Genomic DNA, 18,936 nt, shown 5'->3' with positions numbered 1-18,936 from the left:
ACCATCAATAATGAGCCAGTATCAGTAATAAACATATATACTCCAAATACCTTAGCATTCAATTTCATAAAACCCTACCTAACTGAGCTACTAGTAGACAGATAGTAACACAAAACTGACAAAAAAAAACTTCAATATCTTCCTCTTTTAGTTTTGGATAAATCTAACAAAAATAAAAACAAAAGGTAAAATATGTAAACAAATTTCTGAAGAAACAAGTTTTAAAAAAAACTTTCAGGAATCTTCTAAATGTAACAGCAAAAGAATGTACATTTTTCCCAGCACCACATGAAACTTTAACAAAATCTGACCATTATAGCACTGTGTGTTATTTCAAACAAATATAAAAAGGCAGAAATAGTCAATGCATCCTTTACAGACCAGAACATAAAAATAATAATTAGTTCAGGGACTGTAAACAACAGATACAAACCCAAATGGAGACAACTTAGAAATACTAAATAAGTGCATCAAAGAACAAATCATAGAAACAATAACTACATGAAAGAAAAAGATAATAAAAACAACATATAAAAATTTCTGGAATGTAGCTAAAATAGTATTCAGGGGGAAAAATTCTATCTTGACAATATCTTTACATATCTATATATGTGTGTGTATGTATTTATGTACATATCATATGTACATATATTTATATATGTGTGTATATATAAACAAAATGAAAAAGAGGGTCAATAAGCTGAATATGTATTTTCCAAAATAGGTCAAAAAATAATTCTAAAATAAGGACACAAGAGAAGGGATATTAAAAATTAGAGGGGGCAGCTAGGTGGCACAGTGGATAGCCTGGAGTCAGGAGGACCAGAGTTCAAATCCAGCCTCAGACACTTAATTTTCTAGCTATGTGAACCTTGGCAAGTCACTTAACCCCAGTGCCTTAAATAAATAATTTTTTTTAAAAAAAAATTATAGAGGGAAATAAATTAGAAACAAAAAACCATAGAAATGATCGTAAAACTAAAAGCTGGTTCTTTGAAAAAACTAATAAACTTGATAAGCCCTTAACTAATCTGATTAACCAGAACAGAAAATCAAATGAAAATAGCAAATGAACAAGGTGAAATCATGAAATCAAAGCAAAACCAGAAGAAATGAAAATAATAATCAGAACATATTATTCACAACTCTATTCTAAGTAGTACACAAAAGAGAGTGATGCCTTTAAAACAGAAAATATCTAAAGTATTAGAAGTCCAGAGAGAGAGAGAGAGAGAGAGAGAGAGAGAGATCTTAACCTAACCTCAGAAGAGGAAACAGAACTAGCTGTAGAAGAACTACCAAAGAAAAGATTTCTGGTCCAAATGGATACACAGAAGAATTCTATCAATGTTTTAAAGCACAGTTAGTACCCAAACTTCACAAATTATTCTCAAAAATCAAAAAACAAGGCATACTACCAGAATTCTTTTGTGAGACAAATATAGTCCTAATACCTAAACCAGGGAAATATAAACTACAGGAAAAAATCATAAACTAATATTATTAATGAACACTGATCCAAAAAATTTAAGCAAAATTTCATCAAATAGTATTGATTTATTCAAGAAATTGTTCATTATGTCCAAGCAGGATTTATGCCTCAGACACAAGGTTCAGCATTAAGAAAACAGTCAATATAATTAATCACATTAAATACCAAAACCACATGATCTCAATAGATCCAGAAAAAAGTCTTTGATAATGTACAATGCTCATGATTTAAACCCTACAAGTATAGGTAGAAAGGGATCATTTTTACTATCATTAAAAATCTCTATTTTAAACCAACAGCAAGCATCATATTCAATAGGGATAAAGTTAGACCTTTTTCTAATAAATAAAGGAATGAAGCAAAGATACCCAATTTCTCCACTATTTTAATAATTTTTTTAACATACTAGCAAAAAGGCAAGAGAAACAAACTAAAGGCATAAAGATAGGTAAAGAGGAGAAACAAATATTGCTATTTGTTGAGAATTTGATGATTTATTTTAAAATCCTATGAAATCAGAAAAGATACTAATTCAGTAAATAACTTTATCACATTTTCAAGTTACAAAACAAATCTTGAAAAAACAGACAACAAAAAAACAACTAACATTTCCAAATAATAACAAAATACAAGAGCTCTTAGTGCACTAAGCATACATTTAATCTTTCTGGCTACCAAATCACACTACTGAGTCATATTGACAGCCATTTACTAAATCTATTTAACTCTAAGCTATCTTGTTTGTATGAGTTGTTTGCATGTTGTTTCCTCCAGTGTGAGTTCCTTTGCCTTTCTTTGTATACTCAGCACTTAGCACACTGTACCTACTATGTAAATAAATGCTTGTTGACTTGATACTAAAACCCTCAAAACTTTTCAAATCTGATATCCAGCCATGCCTCCCATGGCTTGTACTTGTGAAGTTCACTTTTTTTAATTCTTAGGAAAGCATCTACATTTTTTGATAAGATTTAGTTTATACTTCTAGTCAGATGAGATATTTTTGGATCCAAGTAACAGAGAGCTCTTACAGTTTTGTATTACCTGAAAATTTGCTAAGTATTTCAGCTCTACCTCCTTAACTTCCTTGACTTCCCTCAAATCTCAGATAGGAGATTTCCCTTCTTCAAGAAACCTTTCTGTAAAGACTGTGGGGGTAGGGAGAAGGGAAGCAAGATTAGGGGAAAATTTGTAAAATTCAAAATAAATAAAATCTTTCTAAAGAAAGAATTCAGTACACCTGAATTTTAGAGCCTTTTTGCTGAGACTACCCCAATTATCCCCAAATACCTATAAATACAGATGTAGGTATAGATTCAGATGTCCCTTATTTGCACGTGTTGTTTATATGTTGTCTCCCCAAGTAAAGCCTGAGCTGACAACAGAGACTGCTTGGTTTTTTTTGCCTTTCTTTTCCTAGCACTTAACTCGTGTGCCATAGAAGTCAATTAACAGACAATGAGTGAGTGATCTATCCTTTCATGCAAGTCATGGATATAATATTTCAACAGTACAGGGCTGGTGACAGATCCCTGGGGCATTCCATAGACACTTTCCAAGCTGACACTGAGCCAATAACAGCTTCATCATCACTAGCCTCTCCACTGCCAGCTTAGTCTCAGACCTATTCTGTCACCCCACTGATTTGCTCCACCTCCCCCCAAGTTGATGTGTTCCTTGCTGCCCAGGGCCATCAGGAGGGGGTAGCCTCATTTCCTTACCCTTCAGCACTTTGCATCATTCCTTTACAATATGTCTTCTCCTATTAAATTGAGAGTAAGGACCACCTTATTTTTCATCTTTTTGTATGCCCAACACAGCACAATGCCTAGTTAGCATTGAGTAAGTGCTTAATAAATTGTTTCTTTTTCTGTATTATAATCCTGTTCTTTGGAAGCCCTAGCATTAATTTCCAATTGAATCTTTTGGTTTGGACATCTATAAAAATTTTGGTTCCTACTGCCATCAGTTAGTCCTTCGAAAGCCCCAATTTACAATCTGGGAAAGTTAAACACACTGGACCCAATAATAATGGTAACTACCTAGAATACTTAATTACAGAAATTGTTCTCTTTTTCCACTCCATTTCCTTTTAACATTACTATAGATATTTTCTCTTGGAAGAATTTTAATAAATACTGGTTCATTGACAGACCAGCACAACTCTTAAGATTTGCAGATGCATAAACTCAGGACCAGCAGAAAGAGGTGCACATGCTTCAGTCTTCATGAGTTTAATTCAAATATCCAGTTACTCTCTTTTGACTTTTTTTCTCAAGTAGGAAAACTACTTAAATTTTTGTAATAAAAATCAAATCTCTTTTTCTATCTGCATCTTTTTAATTCAGAAAAATAAATCTATTTTAAAGGAGAAATGAGTGAACAGAATCAAATAATACCAGCAAGTTCTTCCCATTTGGTAATTAAGTAGGGCTTAGTTGTTAGCTCTGGGGTGCCACACTACTCAATTTTTCTGAGCAAAAGGGATTACAGAACTAGAAGAATCAGGGACAGCAAAGTGGTGCAGTGGATAGAGCAACAGCCCTGGAGTCAGGAGGACCTGAGTTCAAATCCAGCCTTAGACACTTAATAATTACCTAGCTGTGTGACCTTGAGCAAGTCACTTAATCCCAATGTCTTGCAGAAACAAACAAACAAACAAAAAAGAACCAGAAGAATCAGAAGTCATCTACTGAAGTACCCTCACTTTACAGATAAGGAAATTAAGGTCCAGGGAGACTCAATGACTTTCCCATAGTTATATTAGTAGTAAGTGTCAAAAGCATCATTTGAACCTAGATCTTCTAAATGCAGTCTAATGTTCTTTCTATTGTTTCACAGTATTTACCCTGGACCATACACAGTGTGATTTTGAGGGAGGGAAGGGGAAAGGCACTAGCTTCTGGAGGATCAAGAAAAATCTGTTATAAAAATTGGTATTGGCCCTTTCCCCAGGTCAAATTTTTAGGAGTTAATCCTAGAAATAAATTAGTGATTCTAGAAGAAATAGATGAGAAGGAAGTACATTCCAGGTTGGAGGAAGAGTCGCTAAAAAGATGATGGGGGATGGAGAGTGTGTGTGTGTGTGTGTGTGTGTGTGTGTGTGTGTGTGTGTGTATACATTCACATATATAGAACAGTAAGAAGATCAGACTGCCTGGAGATTGTATATGGAGGAGAATAATGAGCAATGAGATTAGAAAAGTTGGCAAAGGACTTTGAATGTCAAACTGAAGTCTATCTTTAAACCTAGAGGTAATAAGAGTTCATTGATTACTAAGCAAGAAAAAGGAGAAATTAAGGTCAAAGGGCCATAGAGTAAAATTCTAAATCAACAAAAAAAAATTGTTATAAAAAAATTTTTGAAAAACCTAAAAATACAAAATAAATGAGTTATTCTTTTTAGTCATACTAGGCTGATAGATTTAAAGGGGAATCATGGAAAGAGACATGATTTAAAGAAACAGATGAGTTTTCTCACTTAATCTGCTTTTAACAGGAGCCTTCTTACAAAATATACAACAGAAAGTGGGAGGAAGGGGGCTTTATAGGGCAACAAGGACAAAAGGAAAGGGGTATAGGGCAACAAGGACAAAAGTAAAGTCTAAAAATAAATAAAAGAATATTAATAGATGATTTATGACTACAATTTAGGTTGAACAAACCTTTCAATATTTAGACTAAATGTAATCTAATAAGAAAATAATGAGCTACCCAAACGTGAAATTGAACATTATATATTTATTCCCAAGAGAGAAGTTTAAGGAGATAGTTGTTGAAAAACCAAAATGAATTCACACACGCTGCAATATATATATATATATATATATATAGATAGATAGATATAGATATAGATATATGTATATATACATATATATATACATATATATATATATAAACATTTTTCCAGTTTGTGGTAGAAGGACTGAGACAGAGTTACATGGTAAGAGCAATAGATAAAAATACAGCCTATATGTAACTCTGCAAGTCATGAACACATTGTGTGAACTTGGATGAAAATCATAGAAGAGGAGCAAGTATGGACAGTATTCTAATCTTCATCACTGGAGGAAATACCCTCTAGATCACAGAGCCATCCTCCATGGAACTGTCACAATAATCTTCCTAAAATTTAGATCTGATGTTACTCTCGTGCTCAACAATTTCCAATGGTTCCCTATCACCTTTAAAATACAAAATCCTCAGTTTGGCTTTTAATGCCCTTCACAAAGGCTCCAGTTTACCTATTCAAAGCTATTTCACATTCTTCCATATACTCTACATTACAGTCAGATTGGTCTGTTATCTGAATTCCACACTGAACCTCTTTGCTTTTATAACACTTTGCACAATTGGTCCCACAGATTCAACATCTTTGCCACACAGAACCCTGATTTTCTTTAGGGGTTCAACTTGCATACTATTTCCTACAGGCTTTCCTAACTGCCTGAGTTGTCAAGGAATCTCCCTCTTCAAATTATTCTTTATTTACTTATCTGTTTCTTGAGGGCAGGAACTATTTCATATTATCTTTATATTCCAACCCCAAATAGAATAGCTTGCCTATAAACAAGTATTGATAAAATGTTGATGTTGTTTCTATGAGATAAAATCTCTTTTAAGCTCTAGTCAACTAGAAAATGAACTTTTGGGAAATAAGCTATTTGTAAGTCAGTGAATGACTAAATTGGGAAAAAGAAAAGCGAAGAGGAAAGAAAGGCTTCTGGGAAAAAAAGTGAAAGTAGGACTTACTTGACAAAAAGATTACTTAGATTAAGAGAATTCCCAAAGAACTGAATCCCTTTGAGTCTGGTGTCATGTATCCCTCTGGCAATCTGGTGAGGTTTGTGGGTCCTTTCTCAAAATAATGTTTTTAAATACTTGAAAGAAAGTATTTTAATTTTAGATACTTAGAAAGAAAATATCCTCAACCAGTAAGAGTAGAGATAAAGGTGCACTTTATTTTCTCATCCAAATTCAGGACCCCCTGAAATCTATTCACAGATTTTAGACTCCATAGACCCCAGATTAAAAAATAAAATAAAACTGAGACCATAGAGAATATCTTCAAAATAAAGTTTGATTGATTCAATAGACATTTCAGCAATACATATTATGTGGTCAGCATTTTGCAACTCCAATCTAAGGAAGCGGTGGCTTTCTTATTGCAGACAAATAAATACCAATAACCTTATCTCACCTTCTAGACAGTCTTGGACACTGAAACGCTTTATGGCATATAGTACACCTGGTTAGAAAGCATTTTAATAGCTTTACATAACATTATGTTCTGTTTACATACAAGAAAATCTCTATACAAGCAGTAGAAGTGGCAGTACAAGAAACAATATGATCTACTATTTTAAGCATGAAAGATTGGTGATTTATTACTTGAAACACTGCAAAATGAGCAAAGTAGTTTCAAGAACCAGTTATAGAGATGATAAACAATCAACTCTTTTGTTTGACAAAAATGTCTACTTTGTATGCAGGATGATGCTTCAAGGCATCTTGAAAGGGTGAAGCCTAGAGCTGGAACTTGGCCCTGCCTGTTTCCTTCTCCAGAGTTCCTCAATGCCTTTTCGGGTGTCAGAAAGTCCCTTTTTAGCTCCATGTGCATTTCTCTTATTCTAATCCCATTCCTGGTGACAACTATATTAAGATATAGTACATATCAAAAGAACTTTTTTAAATTGCCATTTAAGTCTCCCTTCAAAAATGTAGGTCTTCCTGCCAGCATATGAGCATTTCTACTTCCCCAAATGAAATAAAAATTAGTGTTAGTGTGGCCCTGTGCCATAATGGAAACTTACAAAACAGTATCACAATCTAACACCATAGTATAACTTTCTAAAATATTTGCTTTATCTCTGTCAATTCTGTGTTTTTGAAGCTAATTCTAACTGCATATTAATAGAAATACAAATTAAATTAGGCTACAAAAAAGATGACATCTATTAATTTGTGGGACTATATCAGGAGCACCAAAAATAAAGCAGTAGCCTCAATATAATGTCCCTCTATGGCCTCAATATAATATCCTTCCATAGCCTCAGTATAACGTCCCTCACAGCCTCAGTATAACGTCCCTCCATAGCGTCAGTATAACGTTGTCCCTCACAGCCTCAGTATAACGTCCCTCACAGCCTGAGTATAATGTCCCTCACAGCCTCAGTATAACGTACTTTACAGCCTCAGTATAATGCCCCTCCATAGCCTCAGTATAACGTACTTCACAGCCTCAGTATAATGCCCCTCCATAGCCTCAGTATAATGTCCCCCATAGCCTCAGTATAATGTCCCTCATAGCCTCAGTATAATGCCCCTCCATAGCCTCAGTATAATGCCCCTCCATAGCCTCAGTATAACGTACTTCACAGCCTCAGTATAATGCCCCTCCATAGCCTCAGTATAATGTCCCCCATAGCCTCAGTATAATGTCCCTCATAGCCTCAGTATAATGCCCCTCCATAGCCTCAGTATAATGCCCCTCCATAGCCTCAGTATAACGTACTTCACAGCCTCAGTATAATGTCCCCCCATAGCCTCAGTATAATGTCCCCCCATAGCCTCAGTATGTTTCTCATGGCCTCAGTATAATGCCCCTCCATAGCCTCAGTATAATGCCCCTCCATAGCCTCAGTATAATGTCCCCCCATAGCCTCAGTATAATGCCCCTCCATAGCCTCAGTATAATGTCCCCCCATAGCCTCAGTATAATGTCCCCCCATAGCCTCAGTATAATGCCCCTCCATAGCCTCAGTATAATGCCCCTCCATAGCCTCAGTATAATGTCCCCCCATAGCCTCAGTATAATGTCCCCCCATAGCCTCAGTATGTTTCTCATGGCCTCAGTATAACGCCCCTCCATAGAAGGGACAGGTGCTGCCCATGACAAATTCACAATAATGCCCTATCGTATCCTTCTATTCTAGGTGACATAACATGTCACTACCACGTCCATATCAAGGACAAATTCTGATATTCCGTGATTTTCAAAGTGTTTCCACTTTGAAGCCGATGCGGTGCTGCAACGAGTCTTTAGCTTTCCTTGGAGTTTGCCTGTAAAGACAGACTCAAGATGACAGGAGCGGGAGCGAGGCCCACGGCGCTGTCCCTCGGCCCTGCACTTTAACACAATTCGCCCTCGCCGTGAGACTTCTCCATATGTAGTTTTCCAGGAGGAAATGAAGGGGCCGGAATGGGCACACGCCGGCCCTTCCCGTGCGGGGCAGGCGGCCGAGCCCGCGTCCTTCGCTCGACGCCTAGAACCCGGCCGGGGAGGCATCGGCCCGCCGGCTCTCCGGGTGTCTCGCGCCGGCGGGGGCCCGAGAGCGGCCAAGCCCTGCGGCCGGGGCGCCCGCCGCTCCGCCCGGCCCGACCCCGGCGGGCTTCCTCCCGGCGCCCCCGTGGGCATCCCGGGCCGGCCGGGCAGCGGCCGCGGCTCAGTCAGCGCCGCGGCGCCGGCGCCCCCTAGGGGCCCGCTCCCCCGCTCCCCAAAGTCCCGCTCGGCGATCTGATCATCGGGAGGAAGACTAAAATGGGGGGAAGGGGAAAGGGGGGCAAGGCGCGGATGACGGCGGCGCCCCCCGAGGGCAGCGGCTGAAGGGGCTGCGTGAGCCCCGAGAGCCGCCCCGGCCCCGGCCCCGGCCCCGGCCCCGGCCCCGCGCAGGAGCCTCCCCCACGCAGGACGCGGCCGGGCCGCTCCATCCGGACTCGAGGGGCCGCGGCCGCCACCAGGAAGGGCCGTGCCAAGTGCAGGAGCAAAGTCGGGGGGCGGGGGGACCCCGGCAGGGGCCGCAGAGGTGACGGCCATCCCCCGCGCTGCCCACACGGGACGGGCGCCCCCCAACACAGGCGGGCGCGCGCGCGCGCACACGCGGCACCCCTCCGCCCCCGCGCCCGCTCCTCCCGTCCCGCTCTCCCCCGCACACCCCTCCGCCCCTCCCAGCTGGAGATGGGGAGGGGTCGCTCCCCCGACCCCCGGCCGCAGGCGGAGGGGGCGAGGGTGGAGGAGGGGTCCGCACCTACCTACACCGTATTTCTCCTCCTCGGTGGGGGTCCACATGGCCAGGCCGGAGGAGCCGCTGCCCCCGCGGGCTCGGCGCCGATCAACAGTTTCCCCGGGCGCGGGGGCGGCCGCCGGGTCGGGCCGGGCCGGGCTCTGCCTCCGGGGCCGGGCTCCGCTGCTGCTGTCTCCGGGGCCGGGCTCTGCCTCCGGGGCCGGGCTCTGCTACTGCTGTCTCCGGGGCCGGGCTCTGCTACTGCTGTCTCCGGGGCCGGGCTCTGCCACCGGGCCGGGCTCTGCCTCCGGGGCCGGGCTCCGCCGCCGCTGCCTCCGGGGCCGGGCTCCGCCGCCGCCGCTGCCTCCGGGGCCGGGCTCCGCCGCCGCTGCCTCGGGGGCCGGGCTCTGCCGCCGGGGCCGGGCTCCGCCGCCGCCGCTGCTGCTGCCCCTGCTGCTGCCGCCCCTGCTGCTGCCGCGGCTCCGGGGGCGGCGGGCGGCCCCGGCCGGCTCCCGGCTCCTGCGCCCCGCGGCGGCGGCGGTGGCGCACTCGGAGCCCGCCGGCGGAGCTCAGCGGCTCATGCGGGACACGAGCGAGGCCGGGCGGGCGGGCTCCGGAGGGAGGGGTCTCCCGGCCCAGCCCCGGGCTGCCCCCTCCCTCTCCGGCGCGGCGCGGCTCCGCGGCTCGGCTCGGCTCGGGCTCGGCGCCGGCCCAGGACCCGCTCCCGCCGCAGGCTGCCGCCGCCGCTCCCGCTCCTCCTCTCTGCTCCGCGCTCCCCTCCTCGCGCCGCGGCTCCCTGGCTCGCCAGGATCCTGCGCATGCGCTCCCTGCGCCTCGCGCGGGGTCTCGCGCGCCCGGGCTCCCGCCGCCCAGACCCCGGGGCCGCACACCGCCGCCCCCCGCCCCTGCGCCCCCGCCCTCTGCCGCCGCGCCGGCGGGGCCCGAGAGAAGCCCGAGCCGGGGGCGGCCGCGGGGTCCTGGGCAGCACCTGTCACCCTCCGGCCCGGCCCCGCAGACCCGCCCCGCCTTGGCCGCCGGGCTCCCCCGGGGGGCCACCTGTGAGCGAATCTGGGCCCAGACTGTGGCCACAGGGCAGGGCCGGGGCCGGGGGATCCCCCGGGCACGGAGCTGGGGCCCCTTCGAGCCGAGACCCCAGGCTGCCCAAGCTCATCACCAGGCTGGGGCTTGTCCCTGGATCCCAGGACATCAGGGAGCAGGGAATTGTATGAGGAGGGGGGCTAAGTCACCAGCCTCACTTTCTCCTCTGGAACCATCTATAGAGGTCCAAAGGGCGGGTGGCAATCAGAATGCCAGGCGGTGAAGGCCAAGTGACTTGCCCAAGGTCACACAGCTAGTGAGAGTCGAACTCCTCCCCCCTGACTCCAGGGCCGGTGCTCTGTCCACTCTACAACCTAGCTGTGCCACAACATAGAATGTCCGTCAGAGCTAGAAGAGCCTGAAGCCAAGGTCCAAACATCATGAAAATCTTTCAAAATGAAATTTTACCCCTGTTCCCCCACCCCCACCCTCCAGCTCTCCTAACCCTGGGGCCACCTGGCTGAGAAGAAGGGAAATTTAGGAGAGAGGAGAGACAGAGCTTCTGGTAATCAACTGATTTCAGAAGGTATGAAGGTCTGAAAGACACCTTAGAGATCACCTCCAATCCCTTCATGCTATTTGGGGGGTGGAGGGTAATGTGACTTGACCGAGGTCACACAGCTAGTACATCTCAAGTGTCTGAGACTGGATTTAAATTCAAGTCCTCCTGATTCCAGGACCAGGCTCTATCCTCTGTGCCACCTAGTTGCCCCAGCACCTTATTATGTAAGGAGAAACTGAGGCACAGAAAGGAAAAGCTATTTGCCTGGACATACAGGAATAAAAGAGCAGGAACTAGAATACAGGTCTTTTGAATCACAGTCCGGTGCCCTAACCATTTAAACAAGAAGGCGGATAGGGATGACCAAAGGGAAAGAGTAAACAAATCAGGAACTAGCACAATGTGAATACAGTCAACACTTGACAAATTTTATTTTTCATCTGCTGGCCCCAGCAGAGGGATCAAGTTTCTCAGTTCCTCTCTTAATGAGAAGTAAAATTTCTTGTCCCTCCCATTTGGTGATATCAAGCACTATGAAAAAAAAATTTGTTATCTTTTGGTCAGTTTTAAGATGCTGGTTGAGTGCCTTCCCCAGAACTGTTCTCATTTGTCAATAGCTGTCCTTTAGGAGTGCCCAAAATTATGCCAGATTTCCATATTCTTTCTAATCAATATATTAACAAACAGTAATTGACCTATTGTATGCACAAGTGAACAGACCCTATGGAGCTCACAGCCTAAGGAGGAAAGGAAGATGAATTGTCCATAGTCAACTAAGAGTTTGTTGAAGGCAGGACTTTCATATTTGTCTGGCAAAGTATTGTGCACAGAATAAGAGCATGATAAATATCTAATAAAAATTTGAGAGGTATCTGAAAAGTCTAAAAGTTAAGGTCAAAATGGTAGATGGCACTATAACCTTGCCTGTTCCTTCAAAGAAGCCATATTCAACTGAATACTGAAGATGAATCACAAGGAGCCTTTGCAATTACATGGAGGTCAATCAGTGGGTAGGGTTTTTTAATGTCCTTTCTTGTCTAAAGGAAAAAAAATGAGACAAATATGAAACCAGAGAGAACTGTCCCGAAAGCAGCATTGTCTAACTTCTCCATTTATTTCCTTTGTGTCCTCTTCTCTATTCTGCCATAGCATCCACCCAGGTATGGACCCTCATCACCTGTTGCCTAGACTTTTGCAACTCTCTTCCTCAAGTCTCTCCCTATTTCAGTCCATCACCCATTCAGCTGCCAAAGTAATCGTCTTCCTAAATAAATTACGATGGATTTCTCTTTATTGCAGGATAAAATTTTAAATCCTGTTTGACTTTTCAAAGCCTTTGCAGCCTAGGTTCTTCTTCCCTTTCCAGTCTTCTTTCATCCCCCTCCATGAAGCCTATGATTATTAGCAACTGGTATAATGTTGCATCTCCCAACTCTGGACATATTCAATGCTCTCCTCATTCTGAAATGCTCTCCCTCCTCATCTTTACCTTCTGGATTTCCTGGCTTCCTTCAAAAACAAGCTCAAATATCACCTTCTGCAATAGACTTTTCCAGCTCTCCATTCCTACCCCCCCCCCCCCAGATCCTTTTCTCTGAGACTACCTCCCATTTCCATTGTATATCTCTTGCATGTACATAGTTGTCTCCATCAATAGAATGTGAGCTCTTGGAAAGCAAAGACTATTGATGACTTCTTTTATATCTCCAATGTTTAGCCTAGGACCTGGAAGATAGCATTTAAAAGATGCTTGTTGTGACTATCAGTAGGATATATTCTGCAAATCTTTTTATTTATTTATCTGGTTTCACTGGCACATGAAAATCTTTTATCTAGATTCTGTATCTCCATCAGAAAAGCCTATAATGACTTTTCATCTTTCCCCATGGTCACCATAAACACAGGATATTTTAGTCTTAACATTTTTAGAGAAAGAAAGGGATAAAAAATAGTGAGCCTCAGTGAAGTGTTACCAATACTTTAATTTCCTCTTTTAGGTTTTTGCTAGGCAATGGGATTAAGTGGCTTGCCCAAGGCCACACAGCTAGGTAATTATTAAGTGTCTGAGGCCAGATTTAAACTCAGGTCCTCCTGACTTCAGGGCCAGTGCTCTATCCACTGCACAACCTAGCTGACCCAATTTCCTCTTACCACTTTCTTCTTTATGTCTTGCCATCTGACTTTGGCTACTACTGTTCCATGCCAATCCAATGACCTTTTCCCCCAGTCATTATCCTACCTGACATTACCACCACCTTTCCTTAAACTCTTTTTCAACTTTCTAGACACTATCTTAGTTTCCTTTCTATTTCTCTAACTCCTTTGAAGGCTCTTTTTCCTCATTCTATGCTCTCTGAGTAACCCTTCAAGGTTTAGCATTATTTTATTTTTTTCTTTTGGTAAAAAAAAACATTTTATTTAAGGCAATGGGATTAAGTGACTTGCCCAAGGTCACACAGCTAGGCAATTATTAAGTGTCTGATACTGGATTTGAACTCAGGTCCTCCTGATTCCAGGGCCAGTGTTCTATCCACTGTGCCACCTAGCTGCCCCTTTATTTTTTCTTTGAACCTTCATTTCCTTTAGAAATACAACTTCAGCTATCACTTCTCTGGATGGCTACCTCTTAAATACAATTTCACACATACTCTAATCCCCTATTTCTAGATACCTATCAAGCATCTCTACTTGTATGTTCTATCTGCTGTCAACTGAAACCAAGAAATTGCCTAAAATTGCATCCTTCAGCCTCCCCCAGAACAAGGTCCCCTTCCCAATGTTTTCATTTTGGTCAATAACACTTTCTTTTTCTCCTCTCCAGGCGTCAAAGGGTGAAGTTGTCTTTGTGTTTTCATCTCCCATCTTGTCAAGGCTCACCTCAGAAGATCCTGTCTTCTTCATCAAGCCTGCCCCAGTCCATGAAAAAATGAGCTCACTATCCTCAGAACAATTGGCTCACTTTAACAAAGAGTTAACAGGTTCCAATGAAATACTAGACAGGAGACCATTTTATAAAGTAAACATGCAAATTCAAAGTACTATTATTATTTGTATTACTTTTGTCACCCTGCCTTGTGTCCTAGTCATTTTTATACAAAGCTTGGCTTCAAAACATACCTCTCACATTTAATAACTCTATGATCATGAATGATTCCCCTGACTGCTCTGAGCCTCAGTTTATTTATTTGTAAAAATGAGGATAATAATACCCACAATGAGTTTGTGAGGCTTAAATAGGATAATCCATGTAAAGTTCTTTGTAAAAAATTTAAATGTCATATGAAGGTTAGTTATTATTGGATGTTTTATCTTCCTTGCTAGACTAGAAATTCCTTGGGACTTGGAAGCTTCTTTTTCCTTTTTCTTTTTCCTTCTTCTTTTTCTTCTTTTCTCTTTCTCTCTCTCTCTCTCTCTCTCTCTCTCTCTCTCTCTCTCTCTCACACACACACACACACACACACACACACACACACACACACACACTTAAGTCTGAATGCTTTTTCTGTCTTTATTTTCCTTAGTGCCATTTCTACATTTTCTAATAGCATCTCAGGACTGGGATGTTTGGGATCCCAGTGTAGTAGTTTCATTATCTTTGATATTGGGAATGGTTTGCTATGATAATTTTTGCAAATCTTTTCCATTTTTCTTCAATATATAGTTCTCTTTTCAGTCCTATCCTTGAATTGCCTTGGGATGACTTTGCTTAGTTGAATATCTTGCCAAGATTTCTTTAAGCTGCTTTTACCTTCTGCTGCTTCTTTCTTCTTTAGGAAACCATACTGTCTATAAATGTCCACCATCCTTTTTCATAAGATTTTTAAAGTCATGTGTCTGTTCTATCCCATCATTGCCTTTGATAGCCATTACTCTCCATTTGACCATTAAGTCCAATATTTGCTTACCAAAGTGTTTTCTGAACTATTTTTCTCTTTTATTATAAAATTTAATTTATATAATTTCTCTAAACTTTCACTGTGAGTAGGAATTATATCATTCTTTGCATTTTTAACCCCAGCACCTAGGAAAGTGCTTGGTCCATAGTAAGTGATTAATAAATATTTCTTGATGGTCCATTGGCCATTTAAAATTTTTCAATAGCTTGTTTAAATAATTCAGTAATAAATTTTCCTAATTGTATGGCATATATGTTTCTCATTATTAGTCTTTCTTCTTGTTTATTGTAATTTCCTACTATTACTTAACAAATGAATCATCTGTTTTAAAAACAGCTTATAACTGTTATATCAAAAATGAGCCTTCTCATATTAATATTCATATTTTATTCTGTTCATCCATTATCATATTATATATATCATTCACTGTGTCCAGCACCAACCAATACTCTTTTGAGGAAAGTAGATATGATATAACAGCATAAGGCTTCTGTATGATCTTTATGTCTTTGGCCTCTTTCATTGCTTTCTTCTAAACTAGATTTTCCCATATATTCTTCATTCTTGCCTATCCCATCTTTGCATTGAAATAACCGAGTATTTGAGTCTATGTTGATTTTTATTGGTAGAGTTTTATTAAGTTTTTCATAGAATTCCTCTACATTTTCACCTCATCAGCCACTGCTAGTGGGTAAGTTGAAATTATTTCCATGGTAGACTTTTTTGCAAATGTTGATCTTTAGTAATTCAATATATGATGACTGACTAGATGTCTCATGAAATAATACCACTTAACTTTTGTGTAGACAATAAAACCCACTCCACCAATTCCTTGTTTTTGCATCTCCAAAGAATACTTGTGAGCCATATTTACATTTAGCTGCATCTTGCTTCTGGTTTCCTTTATAGAAAGATCAATACTGACATGAATCATTTCCTCATTGGTCTCATCTACTCATTGGTAATTGGACAAGGACTTCACATCTAAAGTTGTTGAGTCATTTTAGTCATTTTCTTGGCAAAGATATTGGAGTGGTTTGCTATTTCCTTTTCCAACTCATTTTACAGATGAGGAACTGAGACAAGCAGGGTTAAGTGACTTGCCCAGAGTAAGAGTCTAAGGACAGATCCACCATACCATCTAGACCTAAAGTACAATAGTCAAATTAAAGTTTGCTGTTTTAAAAACTATGTGATTGTTAACATTGTCTATCTCCTGTCCTGCCACTCTACCAAATACACTACAGAAGCAGATGAGAGATGTACAAGACTAAAGACCATTTAAATTCTTTTTCTTTTTCATAAGCCGCCATGATCAAACAAATTTGATTACCAGGAGCTCAGACTCCTGGTCTGAATGACTTTCTGATAATAAATATCAGGTGAGCTATAAAATAGAGAAATATATGCTCACCAAAAGTATTCACTATAGTAATGAAAGAGATCCAATGAAAATTATAGGTCAAGATCCTTCAGATGCTGCAACTTGTGGATAGCATTTTATTGATTGCATCAAGCCCTAAGACAATAAAGAGCCTTCTGAAAGATTTTAAATCACTCAAAGAAGTTTGGCCTGTCTGGCCACATATGAAAGTCTAAATGGATGAAATATCTCTAGTGCCCAGATTTCAACATGCTTCTGAATGGACACCCTATTGAGCTTTCAAACAGCATATATATATATATATATATATATATATATATATATATATATATATATATATATCTGGGACAGATACTGATCTGGGCTGTGAGTTGAAAAGGAGAGCAAGCTGAATTACTTTCAGGAAAAATTCAGTGTCTTTTTACTTTTCCAATAGCTTCCCAGAACAAAGACCTGTCTTTTCAATACATTCATTTGATGAGGGTTGTTGTATGGCATCAAAACCTAGAACACTCCTATGCAACTACAAACTACACCCAGAGTATAAGCAGGCTGTATCATACAATCGTCAAGGAACAGTAGAGAACAGGACTATGAGATGTCATCAAAGAATTGTAGGACAAAAAGAGCTAATAGTCTGGCCAAGAGGGAGGAATGACAGGTGGATGGGCAGAGTTCTCCACTCATGTCCTCATAAGGAAGTTCCCTGTGGAGAATTCATGGAGAAGATATGAATGACAGTTGCTCTAGATCGGCAGGAGTGGATGGGCTACAATCTACAACCTCCAAAATATCTGGAGGAAACCTGAAATCTGATTCACAGATTTTCTTGAGTATTTAAGTATGTTCTACATATATTTATTTATGTGTACTTATGTTAACTGTCTCTATACAAGATAAACCACTGAGAGCACAGACTTTCATCTGTACCTTTTTTATCTGATACCTAATGAAATCTGACACATATTAAACACTAAACTATTGATTGTTGGTTATTGATAGAGGAAGAAATAATATATACATACACATATATACATCTAGATACATAGATATAGAAGTAAATTTTAAAATATATGCAAGATTAAGGTTTTGGGGGGATAGTTACTCTAACAGCTAAGAGGATCATGAAAGGCCTCATGTAAGAACTAGCATGTGAACTGAAATTTGAAGTTAACTAAATGATTCTTAGAGTTGGAGGTGAGGATGGAGAACATGACAGCCATGAAGGACATTCTGGGCCAAGGAATAGAGATAGGAAATAAGATGTTATAGATGAGGGAGTATGATTGGATGAGCAGACTGGAGTTTACAGGAGGGAGGATGATGTACCAGGTAGACTGGAATCAGATAGTTAACTCAGAATTACCCATCCTTAATAACAACAGCTATCACTTACATAGAACAGCAAGGTGGAGCAGTGATAGAGTGTCAGCACACTGAAGTCAAGAAGAAGACCTGAGTCCAAATCTTAGCCCCGTTTGCCTCAGTTTCCTCATCTGTAAAATGAGCTGGAGAAGGAAATGGTAAACTCCTTCTCTGCCAAGAAGACCCCAAATAGGGTCATAAAGTCATACACAACAAAGGATTTATATAGTGTTTTGAGATTTCAAAGCACTTTGAACATATACCTAATTTGATCCTCATGACCACCCTGGGAATTAGGTGTTCTTATTATCCTTATTATTAAAATAAGAAAACTGAGGCTGAGAGAGGTTAAGTGACTCTCCCAGGGTCAAACAACTACTAAATGTCTGAGGCAGGATTTAAACTTAGTTCTTCCTTACCTCAAGTCCAATATTCTGAGATGCTGCCCACTTAGAAGCTGCATTTTTCAAAACCTATTCAACTCCTTTTTGACACCTTATTTGACCAGCATTCCCCCTGGCAGATAAAAGTAGTTTCATCATAGCATTTTACCTAGATTTCTCCTTTATACCTAACATATTCTGCATGCTACTTGTGTACTTGTCTTCTCCCTTACCCTCTCACCATTAAACTGCTCATTCCTTTAAACATTCCTGTATCACATCTATCTTTGTATCTCTACAAATATCTTGACAAATATCTATTGAATTGAAGTGAATCCTCCTCAACTTTGAAGCTTTCCCTCTCTGTCCTAGATGGCAATGATTTTTCCCTTTTGTTACAGCTCTTGTTATTTGTACATTTCAAACTTTCATTTAACTTCATTCTATATTAAATTTTTTGCCATTTCATGCATGTTCCCCACAATTCTACTGGTATCTCTTCCTCCTATGCATTCTCCACAGAACCCAGCACAATGCTGGGCACAGTAAATACTCTGAAATATATACTTGCTGATTTGGTGTAATGACAAATCTAAATATGTTAAAATGAATATTCATTTTAGGGGTTGAACTATTTCCTGTCCATTTGTCTAGTCATAAAGCAAAGAGCATTCCCAGAAAAAAATTTGCTACCTTAAAATGAATTATGCTATAAACATGTTCAAAACAGAAAATAGTGTTCAGGTGTTTTAGGAGGTGAGGGAAAGGAGAGGGAAGATGGTATCTAAGTCTGTGACTTAATCTGGATGGGAA

At 41.2% G+C, this 18,936-nt stretch overlaps 1 protein-coding gene across 5 annotated transcripts in view; it reads right to left on the bottom strand.

Annotated features, from left to right (window-relative positions):
* The window catches only part of DOCK3 (dedicator of cytokinesis 3), a 496,213-nt gene extending 486,528 nt beyond the window's left edge, over positions 1-9,685 (bottom strand). For all 5 annotated transcript variants that reach the window (XM_074198056.1, XM_074198051.1, XM_074198054.1 and 2 more), the window contains exon 1: positions 9,524-9,685. In XM_074198056.1, coding sequence (XP_074054157.1) covers positions 9,524-9,560 — 37 coding nt within the window. In that variant the 5' untranslated portion in view covers positions 9,561-9,685. The remainder of the gene's footprint in view (positions 1-9,523) is intronic.
* Positions 9,686-18,936: the final 9,251 nt, after the last annotated feature.

This window comes from Macrotis lagotis, chromosome 8 (genome assembly GCF_037893015.1).
Source record: "Macrotis lagotis isolate mMagLag1 chromosome 8, bilby.v1.9.chrom.fasta, whole genome shotgun sequence".
NCBI lineage: Eukaryota > Metazoa > Chordata > Mammalia > Peramelemorphia > Peramelidae > Macrotis > Macrotis lagotis.
This window is presented reverse-complemented; position numbering and strand designations above follow the sequence as displayed.